The sequence below is a fragment of the Kogia breviceps genome, chromosome 3 (genome assembly GCF_026419965.1).
Source record: "Kogia breviceps isolate mKogBre1 chromosome 3, mKogBre1 haplotype 1, whole genome shotgun sequence".
Classification (NCBI taxonomy): Eukaryota; Metazoa; Chordata; class Mammalia; order Artiodactyla; family Physeteridae; genus Kogia; species Kogia breviceps.
In genome coordinates this window covers 76,929,357-76,956,352 of record NC_081312.1, presented here as the reverse complement: position 1 = coordinate 76,956,352, position 26,996 = coordinate 76,929,357, and the positions used below count along the sequence as shown (strand labels likewise).

The following is a 26,996-nucleotide window of genomic DNA, read 5'->3' as shown; positions in this document are numbered from 1 at the left end:
GCCTCTAATAGTATGTAAAGTTACTGAAAGTGTCCTTCAAATTTCTTTCTTGGCTCTACATTTTAAATAAGTTTCCTGTGATAGTAGTCAGAAATGATCACTATTTAATAAAGAAAAACAAGGAATAAATCATTGAAAGTATTTTAATTAGTATAATCTCTTGAGATCAACAACACATTGGTAAGTTTTCTGCAGTAGAAGTGCATTCCTAAATAAGTAGACCCAGGGAAACAGCTAGCAAAAGGGTAAAGAAAGTAATTTTATTCTAAAATAAATGCCAAAAAGTCAACTTTACAAAATAACTTTATCAATGTGAATTATTTTTAAATAGAAATAGGAACTAAACATACCTGCATCAAATTGTACCTTCATTCACTGACATGAGCACACCTCCAAACAAGTTAATACAAGGGCAAATACATTAAATATATACAAATAAATGTACACACCCAAGTAACAAGCTACAGGCCCACTCACTATTTCCTGAAACAAAAATCTTCACATAAACATACTGCCAAATGCAGCAAAAAAAAACAATGTAAAGCAACATACATATACATGTATGTATAAATACCAGAACCCAAAGTGACATGTAGCCATATAACATAGGTGCTTATATAGTATGTTTAAAAACATGGCCTAGACAGAAATAGCCCAGACAGAAACAAATGGTGATCTACAAAACACCCAATAATATTGTAAGCTTTTCAATACCAGTGAAAACTCAACAGTTCACCCTAAAATTGAGTTTAATAAAACCTTAAAGAATAGAAACAGAAAAGGAAACCTGATTCTAAAGCCACCCACAACTGCCACTGAATTTCTTGTAAGTTGAAAATGTGAAGACAACTTCGAAGACTCAATACAAACACAGAGAGGGTGGTGACTCCTATCTAAAACAAAGATTATTTACTAAATGAAATCACTGAAAGTAAACAGAGAAACATTCTCTAAGGTGAACTAAATTCTTTTTACTTTAAAGGCCCTGCTAGAGACTTGCTGCTGCTCTAATTCATTACTTGGGGAGGCAAAACTAAAAAAGCTGTTGGTGGGTTCAGGTGCTGTGGGAGAACCCACAAAAAATGGTCTGAACTGAAAATCTCCATCTCCACCACCCTGATTTCGAACTGGTGTACTGTCCAAAGGAAACTTGGAGTTGTTCCCTAGGAGAAAAATAAGGGAAGAACTTAAGCATCTATTTCCTTACAGATCTTTTGGAACAAAAAGACAAAGTCATTCAATAAATATTGTAACAGAACTCAACTCCTATGAGACGGATAAAACATAAACCTTGGATAAAGAAAAGGACTATGACAGTCCCCTCCCCTGACCACAGTATATATACCATACCTTCTTCTGTGTGTAGTTTCCAATGATAGCCATTATCTCATCACCAAAAGTAATTTAACACAATGAAATACCTTAGTAGAGCTAGAATTTATAGTGCCACAATTTCATTCATTATCTATTCATCTACATCAAAGGAATATCATATGTATTCGTGTGTATGTATAAACTTTTGTTTAAGAACAAATCTTTTTTTAGGATTTCCATAAACATTCTGGAAAATATATGACAACCATGAAAACCTGGCACGTATTTATGACCCGAGATCAATTAGAATAGCCTTAAGAAAAATTGTACAATAGATCTAATAAAATAAGCATTTAACAACTTCCACTGAATGCATCCTTGGCTTTAGTTACATAACTAAAGGAGAATGCTGACTATATCTGATTCAAGCCAACAATGGTAGCAAGAGGTAAAAGTATTAAAAAGGTAAGTGTGTACAAAAAGAGGAACAGGTAAGAACTGGTGAAAATGAAAGAAATCGAAATAAATGTGAATAGTGACAAGGAAAAAATAAGAACACCTATAATGCCCACAAACAATAATACTTTGATTGACTAAATTATACGATTAACTGAAAGTTAAGAAGAAACTTATTTTTGTTTTGATTCTCATATCTGATATTTTTCATCTCATTACTTCATGCCTTTTCTAGGACATCGTCTCCTCCTCCACAATAAAATTCAAAAAATGAGGTTTTATAAAAATCCAGCTCAAGAATTTTTACTTTTTTGTGTGCCAAAATTTATTAATAGCATAGTAAAAACTATTGGATTCTGCTATATCAAGAATAGTATAAAGGGGAGAACTCAGGAAGAGATATGAGATTCATTGCATCTGACAAGGCATCTAATAAGCAGAAAAGCTAGACTGTACATTTCCATGGGGCAGGAATCCTATCTGGATAATCCTTATATCCTCATTGCCTAAGATTATGCCTAGTAGCCTGGCACATGAATCATGTTTGGTAAATATTTGATGAATGTATGAATGAATAAACAGAAGAACAAACAAACCAAACAACCGACAATAACTTAAGAACTGTACAATCAGTATTGTCATGTGAAAGAAACTAAAACATGGCCTTCTCAGAGGATAGGAAATACATAAGAGTGTGGGCTCTGAAGATAGCTCTGTGACCTTGACCAATTTACTTAAACTTTCTGTTCCTCAGTTTTCTCATCTGTAAAATAGGGATGATGATAATAACACCTACCTCATAAAGTTTTGAAAATAACACAAATACATGTAAAGTTATAATAGGCTCTAGCACTTAGTAAGGAATCATTAAATGGCAGCTAATATTATTATTATTACTGCAACTAAATAGCTTTTCATTTGAAGTGGCAATTTGCAACTTTAATTTTGGAATTATTTACTCTCTGTTCAAATAAATTGAAGACGTAACTTAAACGTAAGCAAATAAAATAGATAAAAGTAATGATGGGCAGGTTGACATGCAGATGAAGAACTTAGAGCCTAGGTCTCTAGGTCTCTAAGTCTCCACTAACTGCTTGGAATTATGCAGGGCACATGTGAAAAATCACTGATTTAAAGAACAGATATTGGATATTACATGTCATTTCTTACCTAATGGGAAGCCAAAAACACCAGACTGTGCAATCATGGATGGTTCAAGGGTACTATCTTGGTTAGCAATAGTGATATTTCGTAGCCTAAGGCTATCATAGAGGCCTTGGAGCTTTTGATACTGGCGATTTCTCTCCATTAGTTTCTCAGAGATGTCACTGAACTTTTTCTTGTATTCTTCTAGCACTTTCTTCATGGAGGTGACCTCCCCTTTCATAGAGGTCAATTCTATATCCTTGCTCTGTATTTGCTGAGTATATATCTTCTCCAACTGTTTCAGATGGCCCTCAGCCTTGCTGAAATTGTATTCTTGATAGAGACGCTCCTGGTGTACCTGTCCCAAGACAGAAAAGAAAGATTTAAGGTAATTAATGCAAAGTTGTATATTTTAACTTTATATTGATACAAACACAGAAAGAAAAGAAAGACACACATACTGGGATGTTATTACTTTAAAGTTTAGAACCAGGTTAAGAAGCAATTAGGACGTACAATAGGATGGTTATTATAGAAAATAATACACCATGTCACTAAATTCATAGACAAAAAATTTGGAGGAATAATCTCAAACCACTACCAGACTACCAAAAAGTATTTGTTTAACCTTAACAAGTGACATGTAGCCCAAAGGTTTCTAAGTATAATACTATATTTCAAGTATCCATAGTGTGGATAACAGATTATAAGATAGCCCCCAATTATCCCTGCCTCCTAGTACTTATATCCTCCCCTTGAGTGTGGACAGGACCTGTGATTAGAATACAGGAAAAATGACAGGATATGGCTTCATCAGTACATTACGTAAGAATATAGGGTTTGTCTTACTAGCACACCCTCTCTTGCTGGATTTGTGGAAGCAAGAGGCTAAATTGGAAAGGCCAACAGGCAAGTAACTAAGAGCAGCCTCTGGGCAATAGCCAGCAAAATATTGAGGTCACACTGACTTTAAGCATAGACTTTACAACCTTCACAAAAATTAACTCGAAACTGATTACATAGCTAAATGTAAAACACCAAAACTATAAAATTCCTATGAGTTAACATAGGAGAAAATCTAAATGACCTTGGGTTTGGTGGTGACTTTTTAGATAAAATACCAAAGGCACAATCTATGAAAGAAATAACTGACAAGCTAGACTTCATTAAAATTAAAAACTTCTGTTCTGCAAAAGACAATGTCAAAATAATAAAAAGACAAGCCACAGACTAAGAGAAAATATTTTCAAAAGACACATCTGATTAAGAACTCTTAAAACTCAACAATAAGAAAACAACCGAATTTTTAAAAATGGGCCAAAGACCTTAATAGACACTTCACCAAAGAAGATATACAGATGACAAAAAAGCATATGAAAAGATGCTCCACATCTTATGTAATCAGGGAAATGTAAATTAAAACAATGAGATACGACTACATACCTATTTGAATGACACAAATTCAGAACACTAACAACCCCAAATGCTGTCAAGATATAGAGCAAAAGGAACACTTTCATTGCTAGTAGGAATGCAAAATGTTATCACCACTTAGGAAGACAGTTTGGCAGTTTCTTAAAAAAGTAAACATACTCTTGCCATACAATCCAGCAATTGTGCTCTTTAGTATTTACCCAAAGGAGCTGAAAATGTATGTCCTGCATACAGATACGTATAGCAGCTTTACTCATAATTACCAAAAGATGGAAGCAATCAAGATGTCCTTTAGCAGGTGAATGGATAAATCTAACAAGGGAATACAATTCAACATTAAAAAGAAATGAACACTATCAAGCCATGAAAAAACATGGAGGAAACAAATTCATATTAGTAAGTGAAAGAAGCCAATATGAAAAGGCTACAAACTGTATTATTCCAATTATAGGACAGTCTGGAAAAGGCAAAACTGTGGAGACAGTAAAAATATCAGTGGTTGCCAGGAGTTGGTGATAAGGAGAGATGAATAGGTGGTGCACAGAGGATTTTTAGGGCAGTGAAACTACTCTGTGTGACACTGTCATAGTGCATACACATCATTATATATTTGTCCAAACTCATGGAATGTACAACCCAAAGAGAGAATCCTAATATAAACAATGGACTTTGCTGGGTGATAGTGATGTGTCAATGTAAGTTCATCATTTATAACAAATGTACCACTCTGGTGGGGGATGTAGATAACGGGGAAGCTGTGCATGTGTGGGGACAGGGCATATAGGAAAACTCTGCACTTTCCTCTCAAATTTGCTGTGAACCTAAAACTGCTTTTAAAATAAAATCCTTTAAAAATAAAGTCCATTAAAGAGAATAAAAATGAGGCCCTCAGTCTGATAGTTCATTAGAAAGTGAATGCTGCCAACAACCACTTCGAAGCTGATCCCATTCTCCAGTCAAGATTCAGATGAAACTGCAGCCCTTGTCAACACCTTGACTGCAGCCTTGTGAGACCCTGAGCAGAATCCATGCATAGACTCTTCATCCACAGAAACTGAGATAATAAACGTGTGTTGTTTTTAGGCCACTAAATTTGCTGTTTAAGCCACTAAAGTTGTTATACATCAACAGACAACTACTACACACAGAAACCAATTTTGGCTTATCTTTGGAGTCACTGTCCTTTAAATATTGACAGAAAGTGAAGTATGACCACTCTTTTTTTAACCATTTTTTAATTTGCCCATTCTATATAGTTTGATGTAACTCTACCAAGTCTGGGTTACCTGTCCCTATAATATGGTTCCATAGCACTTTCTACTTCCCTTATCATTATTGGCATGAAAAACGTATTGTAAATATCTGGGTTTTTTTCTTTATCTTTATCACCACTAAACTGTAGCTTCCTTGAAGCTCCTTATATATTGTTCATTACTATATACCCAGCACCTAAGATGGTGCATGAGATATAAGTGTTTCCTGGCATTCAAAAAACTGTATGTTGAATATATACATATATATACATATAGAATGACTAATAGGAAAAAAAGTGAATAAATGAAGTAGTGAAAAATCATTTCTGGCTACTAATTCATTCACTGGTTTCCACCACATCTGAAAAGATGAGAACAATACCACATGTTCATGTTCAATCAATACTACCCCCCCAAATTGGAATCTACTTTAAGACAGAACGTCTATTCATTCAGTCAATAAGTATTTACTGAGACTTAAGACCAGTAATGATGGTCACTGACGACCCAGAGAAATACAGGAATCAAAACTTGACCTAAAGAGCTCTCCTAACTAGAGAAGATGAACAAATATATAAATAATTACAATACAGGATAAATAATACAACAAAGGTAAGCATAAGAAGATACAGGATCATGTAAAAGGAACACCTTACCTAGAAAAATATAATGATAATGATAATATTTACTTGACAGATGAAAAATAGAACCTTTAAGAAGCATTATTATAAATGCATATACAAGATATAAAAATATACTCAAGGACATGATAAAAGCTCTCCACAGGAAGGCCTTTCTAAGAAGCCAAAGGCAGAAATCAAAAAGGGAAAGAAATAAGTTTGTGAATTTGAAGATAAGAATGCTCATCACAGCATTTTTAAAAATAACTTACAAATTATGATACAATCCAATCATTAAAATTATGATTACATCGAATACACAAAAATTTTAAACTTCTGTATGTCAAAAAAATCAATGAAGACTAATAAAAGATAAGTGGAAAAAAAATTTCTAGCAACATCTGAGTTAAGTATATGTGTAGAAAGAATTCCTTCAAATCAGTAGGGAAAAAACTATAGCAACTAAAAAAACAAACTAAAACAGGCAATTAATAAAAGAAAAATACATTAAAAATACAAGAAAATGTGTTCATCTAAAAGTCATCCAAGAAATGAATATTCAGAGAGCAATAAGATTCTATTTTACCCATATCTAATTGGTGAGTAGAAAGTATGGAGAACAAGCACCCTCCTACACTTCTTAAGGGAACACAAATTGACATGATCTAACTGGAGGGCAACTTAAAAATACTACAATTTTTAAAACTTTGACATGTTTAAATCCACTTTCAGAAATTTAAACTTAGCAAAAAATTAAGGATATGAATTTAATGATAACTGCTCATCACAGCATTTTTAATAATGGAAATAAATTATGATATATTATGACCATTGAAATTATGATTATAGAATGGCTAATTTTAAAATATTTAATAAAATACTCATAACAGGCATAATATATTATCAATTTACCTGGTCAAAGAAACAGTGTCTGTGGTACTACTCTATTTTTGTACAGGCAAAATATATTTATTATTTTGCCTATATACAAAATATATAGACTATATATATAAATATTTATTTATTTATACACAGAAAAAGTCTAGTAGGGACTTCCCTGGTGGTCCAGCGGTTAAGACTCCACACTCTCAATGCAGAGGGCTCCGGCCCAGGGAATTAGATCCCGCATGGCATAACTAAAGATCCCTCATGGGGTTCCCCTGGTGGCACAGTGGTTAAGAATCCACCTGCCAATGCAGGGGACACAGGTTCGAGCCCTGGTCCAGGAAGATCCCACATGCCACAGAGCAACCAAGCCCGTGTGCCACAACTACTGAGCCTGCACTCTAGAGCCTGCGAGCCACAACTACTAAGCCCACGTGCCACAACTACTGAAGGCTGCGTGCCTAGAGCCTGTGCTCCGCAACAAGAGAAGCCACTGCAATGAGAAGCCTGTGCATAACAACAAAGAGTTGCCCCTGCTCGCCATAACTGGAGAAAGCCGCACGCAGTAAAGACCCAACGCAGCCAAAAATAAATAAATTAAATAAATAAATTAAATAAATTAAATTTTTAAATAAATAAATAAATAATAAAGATCCCCCATGCTGCAATGAAGATTCTGAATGTGGGAATGAAGATCCCGAGTGCCGCAACTAAGACCCAGAGTAGCCAAATAAGTAAATAAATAAATATTTTAAAAAGAGAGAGAGAGAGAACCACACAAAAAGAAAAAGTCTAGCAATACACAAACAAAAATATATCAACACTGGTTATCTCTGAGTGATGGAATTATGGATGGTTTTTTATTTTCTTCCTTTTGGATTTTCAACAATAAACATATTACTTTTGAAAAAAAGAAAATTTATTAAAAATAAAGTTTTCCATACATTCTTTAAAAAATAAATACAAACACAGCGAAGGAAAAACATTAGAAGCTTTCACATGTGCCTCAAATCATACCCTCCAGAGAAACTAGCCTAAGCACTAACCTGATACGTCCAGAAGGCCAGTGCTCTGGAGCTAATGTCCAACACAATCTCTGGTCGAAGTCCTGCCAATACCATGGCTTTATATTCCTCTGATGGACTGAGTTCTGTGCGGACAATATCTAGCTTTCCAGAAAGAGTACTGTTGCAGGCAGGGCAGATAGCTGGTGAACGACTAAACTCACCACTGCCATGCTGATCACAGAATATATGAGAGCAGGCAGTGACCCATGCATAACCAGAGAGTTTGATGCGACACTTGCGATAGTTACAAAGCAGCATGTCTTCACACAAAGACATAATAGATAATAAGGTTTCCAGATGCTGAAAAGAATCCAAAAAAGGGGTAAATGAAAAAGTCAAATTGCAGTAAAATTAAATAAATAGATAAGTAAGTAAAACATGTTTTTATTCTATTAAGACAAAATAATGTACCTTTTATTAGGCTTTTGTATTTATTATAATAAACATATAATATTGATTTCAGTCACCCAACAATACTGGTTCCTTCTTTGTGCAAACCACTACCAAGGCCATGAAAAAACTTTTCAAGGAAAAAGTTAAAGACACAGGTGGTTCCACATCTTACTTACAAGTCAAAAATAATATGTTCATGGAAAAAAAAGGTTTAGGAACATTTACAAAGTACAAACAAATAAAAATTAAATTAGTGCTTTTTGCCATTCCTCAATACCTAAACAAAAATCCAAATTTATTACCCATTCATAGTTCGCTAGAATATTTTAGTATCACTTCTCACACTTGGCAGATATAAAAGTCCAGGCACTGATTTCAGGCATTCTTTAATGCAAAGTATTTTAAGTTACGTTTTTAGGTTTTCATATATGCTGATTCCTCAGATTCTTTACCTGTGCTGCCTTGACTAAAAAAGTAGTAATCTGATAGTATTAAATGTAAACTAACCTAATTCATCCACGTAGTTGACATTACGAAGCCTGAAAATCTATATAAAAGCAGATTTTATCACCAATTAAACAACTCACCTATTAATATAAATACTATTCAATGCTGCGCTTCTATTTCAAACATTTGAAAAAACATATAAATACACAAGTTATTTTTCAATATAGTGTTCACTGTTACTGGAGTTTTACTAATCCAAACTAGGCAGCAGTATTCTGAATATACCCAAATTAGTCATATATTGGATAAAACAATAGTAACACACCAATTATACACCAAGGGAAAATGGTCACATTTATGAACTGATAAATTCCGTCAAGAATGTTGCCTTGGTCATAGGGGTGGACAAGGATGCTCTGACACATTTACCCCAAATGCCCCAGCTGAGGGTGTCTCCACAGGTATAGGCACCTGCCGGCCGGAGTTATGAGGCCTATTTTCCCTCCGGCAGGGCAATATGCCGAGGGGAAGCAGAAGAGATGGAAACAGTTTGGAACCTGAGCCCCTTCTCAGGCAGAGCCAGAAGCGCAGCTAATTACAAATTTTCCACAAGGTGGGAGAAAGAGCCAATTTAGTGAGCTGTCCAAGTTAGCGAGGACCAAGGTTTGAGGTTTAGACTCACGGAAACTTCAAATTCGCAGCCCGCTTTCCGCACTCGAAAGAGAAAATACTAACAACACTAATACCAATAAAATATCTAACCAGAGGCGCCCAGAAAAAGCGCGGGAAAATGCCGTTGCCTCCTCAACTCCACGACGACGAGTGAGGATTCGCCGCGGGCGTCGCCACTACGTCTGAGGGCGCATGCGCGGAGTCGCCCTGGAGTTTGCAGGGGGTGAGCGCCCGGGTTCCTGCCGCTCAGGATCCTGGGACCCGCCGGGCTGTGGCATTTGCACTGTGGGCGGTGCATCCCCGGGTACGTGCATCTCAGAGAGCGAATCTGACTGGGCCTGGCCTAGGTTTCCCACTTGGGAGCCCCGCAGATATTGTCATAGTGTGCTTTTTTCAGCCCTCGACTGGCACAAGAATGACATCCTAGCTGTCATGGGCCTAACATTTGAGGTCAGAGCAGAGTGGGTACAGTTGAGAAGCTAACAGCCTCTGAGTACCTGCAGGTGTTTTTCCTGGGAAAATTTGGGAAGTACCGACTGGGCAACAAAGGCTTTCTAAGTATTTAAGGGAAAAGTCCCCCAAATTGTGCGATACCTATAATTTGACACCTAACACCTCTGTGTTGTGGTAGATTCTGCCATTTTTAAAATCCATCTTGAAATAGACATCTTTCCAGCTTTTCCACATCTTCTGTATATTAAAGAAATTTTCTTGATTCAGAGTCTGCATTATGAACATTCATTACAGCTCTAGGAACGAAGCGATAGGATAGGGTGTCACAGTTGTTTTGAGGTCATCTGCCTATGTGTTTTCCTGGACGTGCTTGTAATTGTTTAAATATCTGTACTGGCTTTATCCTAATGCTGTTACCTGTCACTTTTTCTGTTCTGTGCTTACTGTATGACTTTCTGCTCAACCTATGAGTCTATTAGAATTCATATTAGAAATTAAGCCAAAAGCTTGAGGGGTACTCAGGATATATGCCTTAATGCTCTTTTGTCGCCACCTTTCCAGATTATGTGAAACCAGTATGAATTAGTAACAGAAACAACCCAATAAATCAGTAACACAATGGACACTAAGCCCTGCAAACCCCTTTATGGGTTGTGAATCTGTATACTAAACCTTTCTCCTTCAAACAGAAACCTATCCTGATTAAACAACTTTCTGCTCGTTTTTTGTCTATTTGCAACTAGTTCATAGTAATCAGGGTCATCTTGGCCTTTGTATACTTTCCCTAAAACATCTTCTGACAGTTTAGAATAGAAACTCAATTCTAGTGGTACAAAATAGGTTTGAAGAAAATTAGGGGTTCATATGTAAACCATGTAATCCTTAACATGTTCTGGTTATCTGAGCCTTTTGTGCATTTTCTGGTTTTAACTATGCTAAATGTAGAAATATTACTTAAAGTACAATAAAAGGGTATAATCTCATTTCAAGTTATAAACACAAAGCATTCAAATTCTACCAGTACCTCACTTTATGATTCTAGCCAAGTTACCTTTGTGCTGCAGTATGATCCCTTCCTGCTTCTTCATCAATATCGATTCCCCAGTGATACTGATTCCCCAAACCTTAGTGTTACCCACACCATTTTCTCTCTAAATCAGTTTCCAATTTCCAACCCATGTAGCTAAAAGCCTATATGAATTAAAACACACAGACACACAGACACACACCCCACACACATTTTGGGATGGGGGGAGAGAACCTGTTTTGCCAGATAGGAGAAAAGGGGGGTGGCTACAAAGTCTTAATATCCCAGTAGACTAGAACACCAGGAATTGACCTGTTTCTTGGTGGCATGTTGTTGGGAAAATGTAAAGTAGTCTTGTTCAGGCTTGAGACAGAAGCAGGCCTCTGCTTGACCTGTGACCCTGCCTGGACTGCGAGCCTGCTTGCACACCTAACAATTGCTGCTAGCAAGTCAGGCAATGCTTACAATAACAAAGGGAGTGGGTCTTGGAATTTCTTGAGCCCTGGGGACCTGGCCAGTCCCCCATGTTCTGGAAAATCTTGTGACTCACATGGTGAAACCAACAGCATTGTTAAAGTGAATCCAGAGCTGCATTTTTGCACACAAACTGATGATATCAGTTTGCGGCCTGCAATTATAATCGGAAGCCCCCAGAACTCCAATCTGAAGTCTCTCACCTGTGGGGTGGATGCACCATCCGGGACCCTTCCCAACTGGGGCTTCAGATTGCTGTCACTCGGGACTTTCCAGCTGCTGTTTGGATGTGGAAGTAGGTGTCGGCCCAATTTGGTGATGTATATATCCTGTTATGTTTCTCTAATATTCCTATTCCTTCCCTTCTAATGACTGTATATTAAAATTAAGCTTAATCATCTTTCATTAAATAATTGATTAAAGCTATTTATTTATGTGAAACAAGTGGTTATTTTGCCAACGAATCCAACAAACCTTAAAACTGAAAGCAGGCTTTCAGCAAAACACGTGTCCTGTTCTCTCATGACATAGACGAAACCTTCAATGGCTCATTTCTAAGGTGCTCCTGGGGATGAGACCACTGAAATCAATCAAGGCTGGGATACAGACCCATCCACCAAAAAGAGCTCTTTAAAATATTGGTTTTTATTATTAAATATCAAGCTTATAAAAAATGTATGGAGAATGACCACCACTCAGCTTTAATAAACCCAAACCTTTCTCACATTTGATATTTTTAATGAGGTAACAAATTACAGATACAATTGAAGCTTCCCCTGTGTACACCTCAATCCACTTTCCTCTTACCTCTTCAGAGGTAAACAAGCCAGATTTTGGTGTTTATCATTCTCATGCATGCTTTTATACTTTTTTTTTTTTTTTTTTTTTTTTTTTTTTTTGCGGTACGCGTGCCTCTCACTGTTGTGGTCTCTCCCGTTGCGGAGCACAGGCTCCAGACGCTCAGGCTCAGCGGCCATGGCTCACGGGCCTAGCCACTCCGTGACATGTGGGATCTTCCCGGACCGGGGCACGAACCCATATCCCCTGCATCGGCAGGCGAACTCTCAACCACTGCGCCACCAGGGAAGCCCCATTTATAGATCTTTAATCCATTCTTCCCAAGAAGTCTGGATAAACTCTGAAAGCACAATTTGTGCTTACATATCACTTATACCATTTAACTGCAGGTTACTTTACCTTTCAAAATGGTATTTTTACCATGAAGTTTGATTTTGATCTTATTCAGATATTTTAAGTACACATTGGCTATATTATGAGTATTTATGCACCACGTTTCTCTAAGAGCTTCAGAGATAATAATCTTCCCCCCATTATCTCTGAATCTGACTGTCAGCATCATCTAATCTAAAACTAATTTGATACTTATATTTGTTTTAATAGAAGAATCTAAAGAATAGGTTTCATATTCTAACAGAAGTTATTATAGTTGCATACCATTTGTGTGATTCTGGCATAAGCACAAGTATTAAATTTCATTCCAAAACGCAGTGAAGTATACCAAACTTCCAATATTTGGATGTATATTTTGTACCCCTTGAATGCTAAATATACCTTCATGGTAAATAAAGACTATAGGGCAAAAAAATCTGTAAAGTATAATTTAGCCAAAACAATTGAGACTATTTCAACATTAAATATAAAGCAAAAAAAAAACAAAGACTTTTTAATCATACCTGAGTGGTATGTGCAATTTAAATCAATGAAAAATTTCCAGTGAAATGTACATAATAAAATATTTCCTACTAAATATTAGTAAGCTTTTATATAGCTATTCCTCACATACACAGTTTGTTTTGGCAGCCATTCTTCATTGTCTCTTAAAGGATCAAGCATCATAATCAGATATTAAGTAGACTCATTGGTATCCAGATAGTTTATACATCAGAGTCAAAATTTAAGTCCCAGTTATTCCATGTAAATGTCTTGCTGAAATGCCATTAAAATGGTTGTTATTGTCCAGGGATTAAAAAAACAAAATTCTATGGAGATTTTAATTAACTTCAAATATTTTTTGAGTATCTATTCTGGGCCAGGCATTACAGATAAGCTAGTTATCCTTCTTTCATGGAGTTTACAATCTAGCAAACAATCAAAGAATAATAGAAGAAAATGTTTTACTCTGTTTTTTTGCTGCCTCTTACATTTTTGAAAGTTGATTCTATAAACCATTTCTGGTGAGAAAAGTCAGTGTCAGTCTTTAATTTGAAGAATCATCTACCTTCATGCTGCAAAGAAAAAGATATTTTTAATACTTCCCTGAAATGTGTGAATAACTACTCAATAGAAAACTGAGTAAACCATTTAAAATTTATACATGAATGACTTCAGAGTATAATGTTACAATAACTCCCAGAATCAACTGACTAGAGCTCTTTCTTTCATAGCCCTAGATCAGTGTTATTCAAAAGCAATTGCAATCAAAAGGTTCTCTATACATTAGATCCTCATGTTTTAAAATTAGTGGGGGGTTTTTTAATCACAGGTATATTTTCTTAACCTAGAATCACCACCCGCTTTGCAATTGTTTGACTCCGCAAAAATCAGATGGCACTAACGGACAGCCAACCCATCCTCATGGTGCCCTGAGTGAAGACAAGTCAGCTTAGATATATGACAGACTAAAATCCCACTACTTATGGCTCCAAGCAGTGAGAGGAACAGCCATCAAATATTATCTCTAATCATTTTAATAAACATTTTAATAAATGTTTTAAGAAATATCACTACAATCACTACATCTAACTTTTTAAAAATTCAGTCAAGAACTAGAACCATTAAGTATCAACTGGACCAGCTAGAAAGACAAAAGGAGGAATTAGATGATAAATAAATTAGTGGCAAAAACAAGATGAATTAAGAAAATGTTATTGGAACAGTTATATAGGGATATACACTATAGACCTTATTACCATACTTTGCCTAATTCTGGAACTAAATTAGGCTTTGTGTGCTAGGGGTAAAGATAATGAGGGATAGACCAACTGGCAGAAAGATGCACATAAGCAATAGAAACAAAGAATTTCTGATAACCTCTTAGGCAGATGTCAGAAATTGCCAGGTAGTACAGTCTAAGATAAATATAAACATGAACTCTGATGATAAAATAGCTAACGTATATTGAGCATTTACCACATGTTAACAATGTTCTAAGCCCCACACATTTATTATCTAATTTAATCTTGCAAGTTAAGTATTATTCCTTTGAGTCAGGTACCATAATTATCACCTTCTACGATATAAAGACCCTAAGACTCTCAGATGTTAAGAAACTTGCCAAGGTTACACAGCTGCTTAAGTGATACAGAATGGGTTTGAACGCAGTCTGACTCCAGAAGCCATGTATAACTACTATGTTAAGCTACCTCTCAACATCTTTAGTTGACTTTTTTAAAAATGAAATTTGTAGCACCTTAGCAGCTAACCATGCAGTCACTAAGCTGAGTTCTCACAGATTCATATGTATGTCAAATTTCTCAATTTCAACATAAGCCTTACCATAAAACAAAAATGCTATTATTATCTATTGTATATCCAGGACTTACAGCTCCCAAGAGTTCAGGCTGGGAAAGAAGTGAGACTCCAATCTAGTCTCCTGACATTTCACTTCTGCAAAAGACACAGACAAAAGCTAAAAAAATTATTTCAAGTGCTGATGTTACTCTGAATTATTCATATTTCCTATATTTCACCCTCATATGTAACCCCATTCTGTGCTGAAACTTGCAGGTACAAGAATATGAGCCTGTCCCATCTAGGTTGCTTTAAATAACTTTAAATTATACATGAATATCATAAAGTCAGAAAATACTAGTTAACAAGATCACCCATACAACTCAATTCTAAAGACAATAATCCCTAGTATTTGAGTATATTCTCTCAAATGACTTCTCAAGTAAACATAGCATATAAAAATGTTTAAGCAGAAAAAGGATTATACATATTGCTCTGTAACTTGTTTTTAAATTAATGTATCATGAATACTCTTCCATTTCAAGAAAGACAAACCAGTATCATAACTTTTAGTGATTGTATAGTATTGCATTTTATTATCTTGATTTTAAAATTGATTTAACCAACTCTGGGGTTCTCTTAATCTTATATATAGACTAACAAAATAGTGATTAGTTTAATACTGTCAAGTTAAGTAGTTAATAGAATTATACCAGTTATCAGTGTTTTTTCTGTACTGTTTGAATTATTAGATTAAGGGTTGTAGACCCAAGTTCTGTCTATCTCAAAGAGATATCACAAAAGATCAAAGCACAACAAAATGTTGTAGTAGCAAATTCATAATTCAAAGATTTAAGAATTACCTAACATCACAGGCTAGATTCCAGCAAAACTTTCAAGACACAGAATTCAATTCCAGGTGTTTACCCTAGCTTTACTCTGCTCAGAGCATGTGTTTAATCAGGACGATTGCTGAAACATGAACTTAACATGCATTTCATCATGGCAAACTGCAAATGACTGACTGGTAAAGGACAAACCACCACCAGCTCCTCATCCCTAAACCAGGGAAACTCTGTTAAGGTTAGAACTAAGGCCCCTTCAACTACCACTAAATTTCAGCCACTGAGAAAATTGAGCCCCCGGGGACTTCCCTGGTGGTCCAGTGGTTAAGAATCTGCCTTCCAATGCAGGGGATGCAGGTTCAATATCGGGTGGGGGAACTAAGATCCCACATGCCGCAGGGCAACTAAGGCCGTGTGCAGCAACTACAGAGCCCTCGTACTCTGGAACCGGTGCACCATAACTAGGGATAAGTCACGCACCACAGTGAAAGATCCCATGTGCCACAAACTAAGACCCGATGCAGCCCCCAAAATAAATATTTTTTAAAAGAAAGAAAATTGAGCCCCCAAAATTGCTAGGTGATTAGAAATTCAAATGAGGTAAAAATGAAGGTTTTCTTTCATACTTACCTGTGGTATCAAATGAATCCAGCTTGTATCTAGGAATCAAGTTGAGCTATAGGATTTATCAACTATCTGGCATCATCTGTGGAAAATAAAAAATTAATAAATTTTAAAATATGCAGGGACTTCCCTGGTTAAAGTGGCGTAGTGGTTAAGAATCTGCCTGCCAATGCAGGGGACACCAGTTTGAGCCCTGGTCCAGGAAGATCCCACATGCCACGGAACAACTAAGCCTGTGCACCACAACTACTGAGCCTGCCCTCTAGGGCCTGTGAGTCACAACTACTGAGCCCACGTGCCACAACTATTGAAGCCTGTGTGCCTAGAGCCCGTGCTCCACAACAAGAGAAGCTACTGCAATGAGAAGCCTGCGCACCTCAACGAAGAGTAGCCCCCACTCGCTGCAACTAGAGAAAGCCCATGCACAGCAACAAAGACCCAATGCAGCCAAAAATAAATAAATTAAATAAATAAATCTTTTAAAAAAATATGCAAATGCTCTGACTATAAGACTTGAATGCACACCAGCCTACTCCACACCAAGTCACACCCATATAGCCTCAAGGAAAATTAACCTCAAAGAAAACTGTTCATTCTTTATTTGAATCTCCATTCAGCAGTATAAATTGATCTATCTACTTGGAGGATGTCATCAAATGCCCAAACTCAGTATCAGACTAGGGCAGGACTTCTGTACAAGCTCCGCTATTTGTATAAATTTAAAAGTTTGGGTAGGGCTTCCCTGGTGGCGCAGTGGTTGAGAGTCCACCTGCCGATGCAGGGGACACGGGTTCATGCCCCCGGTCCGGGAAGATCCCACATGCCGCGGAGCGGCTGGGCCCGTGAGCCATGGCCGCTGAGCCTGCGCGTCCGGAGCCTGTGCTCCACAGCGGGAGAGGCCACAACAGTGCCCACATACCGCAAAAAAAAAAAGTTTGGGTAAAACTGTATGATAAATCTAACCAGCCTCTGAAAGGTTATAAAAGTCAACAGTCTAACAAAAGAATAGGTATGCAAAAAGAAGGACCCATGTGCTGGCTGCAAACAGAGCTTGGCAGCCATGGGATAAATGGCATGGGTTACTGCCAGTCTCTCCAAGTTCACAGGGTAGTGATTGCAGAAAACACTCATAACCACCGCAGGATAACCACAGTCATTAAATTCACAAAATCCTTTCAAAAAAAAAAGGGAAGAAGCTAAGAACTCCTAAGAGTCAAATAAATGAGAAAACCTAAAATAGTCAGCTTTTTTTTCAAAGCATGTTTCAATTTCACTTGAGCCAGTGTCAATTATATTTAACCTCTACTTTTGTTAAAGTTTTATCACAATAAACTAAAGAAAACCTTCCCTTGACATAGCAAATTTGAATTAGCATTCTTTGGAGCACAAATCGGCCACAGGATGGCACTGTAAGAAAGAGGCTTTAATTTGTTCTTCCAGAGCTTGAGTGTAATTTGAACTTTAAGGTGAAACAGATTGCACACAAAGCTCATCACCGTAAGCAACCCTCATACTATTCCCTACTCTTCACCTAATTACTAACTGGAAAATTCTATTACATTTAATGATCATTTAAAATTATTAACTACACGTTACAGTTATATTTTTATAATGTTCCTTTTCATGCAGCAATGGGGAAATTTAAAACTCCACAATCTCAAATACAATCCAGCTAGAAAGACAACACTCATGAAAATTAATGTCTATGGTAAATACAAAATAAGTGGGAGAGAGAACCAAGTAATGTTAAGAAGAATCATTGGTCAAGGAAGCCTTCATAAAAAAAAGAAAGGTAGGTCGTGAATGAGCCTCAAAATTGCACTTAGAATAATATTTATTATATATATGAGAGTTGCTAAGAGAGTAATCTCAAAAGTTCTCAACACAAGAAGAAAAAATTTGTAACTAGGTGTGGTGATGGATCTTAACTAGAATTATTGTGGTAATCATTTTATAGTATATACACATACTAAATTATGATGATGATCACCTGAAACTAATATAATGTAATACATCAATTATATCTCAATAAAATAAAAATTGCACTCTCCAATAGGTTAACACCACATACAGCCTAAATTTAAATTAAACTAAAAATTAAATTCTGCAGTCACATTTTGATTGCTCAATAGCCTCATGTGGCTGATAGCTACCAAACTGGATAGTACACATATAGAATATTTCCATCATCACAGAAAGTTGTGTTGGACAGCAGTGCCTTAAAGGGTGGGTAAGACTAAAATAAGCTGACAGAAAGGAAGTAGTAGCTATCGTTCTTAAATATTCCTACAATCTGTCAAGAACTATTGAAACCATTTCAAACTTTATAACAAAAGTTTTTCTCATATTTACAAGGAAATTTGAGGCTCAGATAAGTTAAATAAATTTCAAAAGTCCATCTAGCTATTAAGAGCTAAGATTTAAACCCAATTCTGTCACAGCTCCATATTTTCACTTCACAATGCCACTTCCTACGTGAAATAAGAAGCAGAGCTACAAAAGATGGTTTGCTTTAGAACGTATTAAGAATGGCAATAGGTCAGAAAGAAAATGAGGTGTTTTAAGTAACTCAGAGATATAATCAAAGTGTTATTTTACTCCTTCTTGTCCTATACTTGAATGGTGCTTTAATTATTCAAAATGTATTGGAGATCAGCAGCATGAGAAATTAACTAAGGGAACATAGGAAGCAAGACTTATTGCGAGATTTCACCATTTCTTATTGTGAGAGTTTCAACATTGTCTAACCTCAAAAGTCCATGTCCAAGTACTTCTTACAAAAAAATAATTATAGATTTAAAAGTGTAACTTCTCTATTTGTCTCATCTCACAAACAAAACACAGATTGCAAAGGGCCTGGTCTTTGTGTCCTCAGCACATAGCACAAAGCCTAGCACATAAATCCTGATGATATATGTTGCCTTTCCCAATGTGTGATGTTCCCTGCAGGATTCTAGTCACGCTTCAGCAACTGTTATTCTACCACCTGAAGGCCATTGTATATTTACTGAGTTGTTTAGGGAGCTAAAGGAAATATTCTGTAAATACCCCATTAACAATCAATGACCTGCTCATTTTGTTTCCTGTGGCAATAAGTTCTCCAAAGGACTGGTGCTCACAGGGCAAAAGGTACATTTTACATGTGAACAGATGCTTCATGAGGTCTGATAACAAACCACAAATTGCTAATACTGAGTCAGCTGACGCTTCTATTTTAAGGTTATGTTATCACTCTATTTTACTCAGTTCCATTCCAATTTACTCAGTGCCTACTGTGTATCTCACACTATGGGATACAACGGTAACTCCACGAACCTATCTTTTTTAGATAGAAAAGGCACATACACACGTGAAACAGAGAACAAGGCATCATATCTTGGTCAAAGTTCAAGTACTTACGTTTATGATCCCATCAGCGTTTAACCATTCCTACTGAGGATGTCCAAATCGAATCCCCCTTGATTTTTAGGGGTCTGCAGCAGATGTTACAGAGGCTTTCACACTGCTGCTTCTGGGCTGGCACACACACTGCTAGAGACCTAGGCCTTTCTTCCTCAGAGGATTCCATCTTCAACCTGAAGCAGAAGGAAAACAACACAAAACTTTGTATAGGAAGTAAAAGCTAAATTGGTTGCTTGGCACCGTCCTCTTCTAGAGACAGCTCTGTAAGGCTGTACTATCAGAACAGATACCCACATTTTATTTCCCATTCACTATCAGTTATTTTAGCCAAGAATACCGACTGTTTTAACCTCTTAGTGCAGGAGGAATCCACTCAGAGCACATATGAAATGAAAGTGGTGAGATCAGAAACACTGACTGATCATACAGCTCCCAAGAGACCACCATTTCACCCAATCCCAGTCCCACCGCTGGTGGAGCAAAATAAAAATGAAATAAAAATATAGTACCTGAGGGCTTTGGGTTGAAACAGCAATAAGGAATGATTTAAAATCAATATGAAAAGGCAATAAAACCTACTCTGTTAACTTCATATTTTATCTATTTCATAATACTTTGCCTAACTTAGAATTTATAAAGCACTGTCCATATATGTCCACATAGTACCTCATTTTGCAAGTACTACGTCATCTCCATTTTATAGGTATACAAGCAAGGTTTAAATAAATGGCAGGCAACTTAGCTTAGTGGTTAAGATGGATTTTGAAGTTGGACAGAAGTGGATTTGAATCCTAGCTCTCCCATATATTTGCTGTGACCTGGGGCAAGTTACACAACTTCTCTAAGTCTCAGATTCCCTTTCCATAAAATAAGGACAAATACCACCTACCTCTTAGAACTGTTGTGAAGATTAAATGACATAAAATAAATATAAAATACTTTGCACAGTAGCTGGCATGTAGTTAAATGTTTAGTATGTTATTTCTATTGTGTCCAAGATCAAACAGCTAATAAGAATGCAAATATTCTGCCTAAAATTTCACACTTTCACAATAATCTTGAAGCCAGGAAAGTCACTCATGTACTCATAAATGCCCTTCCAAATCCAAGATTCGTGTCTTTTAAGAAAAAAAAAAGTTTGCTTTCCCCTTCCTCTCATTCTTTACTTAGTAATGAAGACTCCAATGTATTCTAAATAAAATTACTCCGTAACAACAAAAGCATACTTCCACTGAAAACTAATTTTTCTCCCAATCATCAAAACCTCCTAACTGGAAAACTAAATGTTTCATAAGACATGATATGGACCTTTTAATACTTTTTAAATAGCCTTGGAGGAATTCACAAAGGCTTCCTCTTTTATTTTGCATGTTTACAGCCCCCAAAACATTTCCGTTTTTCCTAACTTAATGCTAAAATATGAGTTCACTCACTCAACACCATAATTTCAGAAAGATATCCAGCCCGTATTTTGTCAAGTAAACATGGCAAGCATGCTCCTTCTGCACTTGTGAATACGAAGACCATGTGGCTTCTCTGATTCACACTGTCATTCCTTCTCAACGTTAAACATGTGTTCACAACAAAATAAACCATCCCTTACTTAAACTGAAGTGGGCAAGGATATATTCACATAAAGGCCATCAGCATGGTTTTGGTTTTGATAGCAAATCCTTTGTTCAATCAAGATATTTAGGGTGTTGGTTTCTAGTCATCACTATGTGCACAAAATAACAGGAAGTACTGCATATTTAGAGTCCTTATAAACAAGAATATATCAAAACCCAACTGAAATGTCACATGTTGACAAATGACTTATGTACAAGGTTTTTCATTTTGAAGGGAATAACAAGATTGTAAACCACCTAAATGTACACCAACAAAGGTTAAATAAACTATGGTGTGTACATACATAGATTTCTATGTAACCATGTTAAAGAATGTGGACCTTCTATATTTTCCTCACTTGGAAATTCTAAGTGGAAAAAGTAAGATACATGGTAGAGTATGTATACAGGAGGGGTAAGTACATATATTTGCTTATATACGCATAAAATATCTCAGGAAGGATACATAAGAAATTATTAACACTTACTGAGGAGGGGAATCAGGCTTAAGAGACTTCATTATGTACACTATGATCCCTTTTGAATTTTGAACAATGTGAATGTATTACCTATTCAAATAACATAAATTTAACAGTAAAGCTTGAGAATTATAAGGATTATGGGGGATCTACACCTGGCTATTACCACATTCCATGCACTAGTTTATGTTTCTCTCACACCTTCTACCTGTAAGGATAACACATACATTATATTCAGACTAATGTATGTCACTCAAAGTCACTAGGCAAACTTTTTATGAGAAAAATAATATACACAATAAATTTATTGCCTGCTTCTAGAAGGTATGTCACATGGACTAGTGTTTAGATTTTGTATACTTTGATCTTCAAAAGCTAAGCCTGGGACTTCCCTGGTGGCGCAGTGATTAAGAACCTGCCTGTCAATGCAAGTGATATGGGTTCAAGCTCTGGTCTGGGAAGATCCCGCATGCCACAGAGCAACTAAGCCTGCGTGCCACAACTACTGAGCCTGCACTCTAGAGCCTGCAAGCCACAACTACTGAGCCTGCATGCTACAACTACTGAAGCCCACACACCTACAGCCCATGCTCCGCAACAAGAGAAGCCACCACAATGAGAAGCCCACGCACCACAACACAGAGTAGCCCCTGCTCGCCACAACTAGAGGAAGACCGTGTGCAGCAATGAAGACCCAACGCAGTCATAAATAAATTAATTAATTAATTTTTTTTTTTTTAAAGCTAAGCCTAACAATAGTTCAATGACTCACCCAAGATCACTGCAGGAGTAAATTGTGATGCTGGAATTTGATTTAGGCTTGCACTACGCTAAGGCCGTCATCTTTTTCAGTATATCCTAAGCTTTTCAGTGCACAATGCCAACATTAAAATTGGGAGGTCCTTTTAGAGCTCATTAAAATCATCTGACTTCAGAGTTTGCAGCCTAGTCCCACTAAGAAAGCCGAACTGCTCTGAGCAAAGACCAGGGCAAAGACAACATCCACTGCAGCTCCCACAAACCCAGTAAGAACCTGGGCCCTGCAGATACAGGAGAATTAAAACTGACTAGTCTGAACTCCTCCTCCCAAGATCTACCCTCTCACTAAGGGAGACAGAAGTCAAAACAGCACTGAGATAATAACAGTACATTTTCCTCCAAGCAAAATGAATCCAGGCATTTTGCAGAAACACTATGTACATGAAGCAGAGCCTACTGTTCCTAGGTCACCCTGTCTCGGAGAAGGAAGACAGACCCAGTCCAGCAGAGGCCCACGTGGAAACAAGCCAGGCAGATCATTTCACTTCCTTCCTCCAATCTCCACACAGCCAAAATCAATCGCCTTATAGCTCACCCACACTCCAAGGCTGGCTTGAAATAAAGGGCTGCCACCAGGCTACAATGGCTCAAATTGAAGAGAAATTCAAAACAATTAGGAAGCAAAATTAAGTGCACACTCACCAGTCCACCACCAAAAGGAAAGAGAGAAGGTGGAGAGACAGGAAGTAGCTTTGAGAAGTGGCCTCAGAGCCTGATTGGCTAATGATGATTCCCTCCTCCTTTGCCTTAAAAGGTGCTGAAATGATGCAACCCTCCCCTTCACCTACTTGTCTCTTTAAGGACCAATGATGCTACTTGCACTGTTTTTAGATTAAACTTTTTAAACCAAGTTTCCTTTTAATATATTTAGCACAAGCAAACATGGGCTAATTCGAGCTATTTACACACATTCTTGTTTAGTTGGACCTACTGCAAACAATTTTCATTCCTTTGGGATAATTTCATATCTTTTGTGACCTCAACATGGTTAATTTATGCAAGGTCACAGGTTTCATTATAAACAGTCTAGATCTACTCAAGTTAGAACTTACCATCAGGGTAATATTCAAGTTAACAGGTTTAGCAGGAAAGATACTGGAAGAAGACGTCCACCTGCAATCCAGGGAGAAAAGATTTAGAAGAAAGCCACACCGGGGCTTCCCTGCTGGCGCAGTGGTTGACAATCCGCCTGCCAATGCAGAGGACACGCGTGAAGATCCTAAATGCCGCGGAGCAACAAAGCCCGTGCACCACTGCTGAGCTCTGCACTCTAGAGCCCGCGAGCCACAACTACTGAAGCCCGCGCGCCTAGAGCCCATGCTCTGCAACAAGAGAAAGTACCGCCCGCGCACCGCAACGGAGGGTACGCCCCGCTCGCCACAACTAGAGAAAAGCCCGCGCAGCAACGAAGACCCAACGCAGCCAATAATTAATTAATTAATTACTTTTAAAAAAGAAAGAAACCCACACTACTGACACCTTTATCCTGGACTTACAGCCTTCAGAATTTTGAGAAAATAAATTTTTGCTGCTTGAGCAACCCAGTCTGTACTTCTTCGTTATGGCAGCCCCAGCAAACCAATACACTGTGCGACCTTGAATAAATTACTTACATTTTTCTAAAGTTCAATTACCTCAACTATAAAATGGAGAGAGTGGGCTTCCCTGGTGGCGCAGTGGTTGCGAGTCCGCCTGCCGATCCAGGGGACGTGGGTTCGTGCCCCGGTCCGGGAAGATCCCACATGCCGCGGAGCGGCTGGGCCCGTGAACCATGGCCGCTCAGCCTGCGCTCCGCAATGGGAGAGGCAACAACAGTGAGAGGCCTGCGTAACGCCAAAAATAAAAAATAAAATGGAGATAGTAATAATACCTACCCTGTAGGGTTGTTGTGAGAATTAAATAATATATGTAAAGCTCATAGCATAGTAAGCACTAGATAAATTCTAGCTATTATCATTATAAAGATTAAATGAGGTTATGCATGTAGAGAGCACTTAGCTCAATGTCTAGTACACAAAGAAAGCTCTACTCAGTATTAACTATTTTTAATAAACTTTGATTTTTATTGTCTTCCTATTTCCAAATGAATGCCTTTTAGACCAGTCTAACGTGCTTGTGCCATAATTAAGTCAGATGCAACAGGCTTTGACATATCTCGGAAACAGATTAACCAATCCCATCCAATCCAACAAACATTTGTTGAACACTTACATTTTGTTAGATTTATTCCTAAGTATTTGATATGCTTTTATGTTACTTTAAGTGGTATCTTTCCTAAAAATTCTGTTTCTCCTTGTTTGAAGCTCTTTTATAAAGATACAATTTACTCTTACATGTTACTTTCTAGCAGCCTTGCTAAGCTTCCTTACTAAGTTAAAAAATTTATCCTCCAGTTTCTTCTGGATTTCTTATCCCTAATCAAACCACATGCAAATAATGAGAAAAATTTATTTTCTTCTTTCTAAACTTTACATGTTTTGGTGAACAAAATTTCTCAATTTTAATATAATCAAATTTATTTATATTTTCTCTCATACTCAATGATATTTGTGTCTTTAGAAACCCGTCCCTTCCCTAAAGATCTAAAAGATATTTATGTGTATTTTTTTTAAATTTTACTGAAGTATAGTTGATTTACAATGTTGTGTTAATTTCTGCTGCACAGCAAAGTGACTCAGTCATAGATACATATTTTTTCATGTTGTTTTCCATTATGGTTTATCACAGGATATTGAATATAGTGTTCCCCGTGCTATACCATAGGACCTTGTTGTTTATCCATGCTATATATATTAGTTTGCATCTGTTAATGGCAAACTGCCAATCCTTCCCTCCCCCACCTCTCTTCTCCTTGGCAACCACAAGTCTGTTCTCTGTCTTTTACGTGTATTTTCTACCTAAGAGTTTTCAAGTTTATTTTTGAATGTCAATCCTTAATCCATCTGTAGTTCTCTCTCTCTCTCTCTCTCTCTCTCTCTCTCTCTCTCTCTCTCTCTCTCTCTCTCTCTCTCTCTCACACACACACACACACATCCATCCGTATTAGAACAAATCACAATTGTAGCCTTAACCTGGAAAGCCTGGCTTGCTGTGGGCCCTGGCTGCCTCTCCAGCTCGTCTCATACCACACTTCCCGCTTTCATTGCTCCAGCCCCTCCGTGTCTCTCCTAACTGATTCTTCTGATACAGCTCAACTCCTGTCATTTCCTTAGTGATGAGTTCCCCAGTTTGTTCTCCCATTAGAACTTCCCTTAGTATATTTCTTATGGCGCTTGTTGCTGCTGTACTTTTGCTCGTGTAATTACTTGATTAATGTCTGTCCCCAAGTAGACTCTAAGGTCCATGAAGACATGAACCATGTCTATTTTGGCTAAACTACCATATCCCCAGAACCCACCAAGGAGTCCAATAAATGTGCTGAAGTAATGGTTGTTCTTGTTAAAAATGCAGACTCTCAGTTTTTAATTCAGAGGGTCTGAGACAGGGTTTCAGGTATATGTTCCCAGCGGGGTGGTGGTACCTACCTTTTCTAAGGTTCACTTGACCAGGTTTTCCGAGTTCATTAGCATTGTCTGTAGCTTCCACGGCCCCTCTATCTGCTTACTCACTCATACCTTCCTTCCACAGCCTAAAAGAGAGGACGGGGGGGAGAGTAGTCTGAATTAGGTTATGAGGCCCCCACACGGGGTACCTCACCTCAGCCATTGAACTCACTTCGCTGGCCGTGAGTCTGTTCCAAGCTCCGGCTAAGGAGGCATCCGCCAGGCCCCTCCGCAAGGGCGGGGTCCATGGCATCTCCTGCCCAGTCTGCCCTCGCGCAGAGCCCCGTTCTCTGGGAACTCACCTCCCCGAAGCTCAGGGAGGGCCCTGTTAGGGCCGCTTATTGGCCCTAGTCTCAGACCTTCCCAAGGGACATCGGACGGAGTGACTAGACGCACTCAGCTTGTGGCCCCATCGATGAGCTTCCCTCCGCCCTATTCCGAAAACTGAACTCGCAGAGTACTTATAAGGCTCTCAAGCCTAAAGACATTTGTAGGTTATGGTGACTTCCCGCAACACATTGCGACATGCAAATCCTGCGGAGCGTACCTCCCCTGACAACTCCTCG

At 37.6% G+C, this 26,996-nt stretch overlaps 1 protein-coding gene and 2 non-coding genes across 8 annotated transcripts; all 3 read right to left on the bottom strand.

Annotated features, from left to right (window-relative positions):
- Positions 1-128: 128 nt before the first annotated feature.
- On the bottom strand, positions 129-26,987 carry CCNB1IP1 (cyclin B1 interacting protein 1). 6 transcript variants are annotated; one of them, XM_067028890.1, is made up of 11 exons: positions 26,733-26,932; positions 26,413-26,516; positions 24,523-24,711; positions 23,941-24,001; positions 19,981-20,156; positions 16,588-16,663; positions 15,205-15,268; positions 13,804-13,887; positions 8,155-8,475; positions 2,941-3,274; positions 129-1,163 (listed from the first exon to the last, which is right to left on the bottom strand). In XM_067028890.1, exons 9-11 carry the CDS (start codon positions 8,449-8,451, stop codon positions 961-963), a joined length of 834 nt encoding a protein of 277 aa, XP_066884991.1. In that variant the 5' UTR covers positions 8,452-8,475; positions 13,804-13,887; positions 15,205-15,268; positions 16,588-16,663; positions 19,981-20,156; positions 23,941-24,001; positions 24,523-24,711; positions 26,413-26,516; positions 26,733-26,932; the 3' UTR covers positions 129-960. The 6 variants fall into 6 exon arrangements, with proteins under 6 accessions (XP_066884991.1, XP_066884992.1, XP_066884993.1 ...); XM_067028891.1 differs by lacking the exon at positions 26,733-26,932 and adding an exon at positions 26,603-26,692; XM_067028892.1 differs by lacking the exon at positions 13,804-13,887 and having other exon boundaries at positions 26,733-26,987.
- Positions 14,182-14,329, bottom strand: LOC131754186 (small nucleolar RNA SNORA79). Its single transcript, XR_009335219.1, has one exon. It is a non-coding gene; the product is annotated as a small nucleolar RNA SNORA79 (small nucleolar RNA).
- Positions 16,049-16,124, bottom strand: LOC131754200 (small nucleolar RNA SNORD126). Its single transcript, XR_009335230.1, has one exon. It is a non-coding gene; the product is annotated as a small nucleolar RNA SNORD126 (small nucleolar RNA).
- Positions 26,988-26,996: the final 9 nt, after the last annotated feature.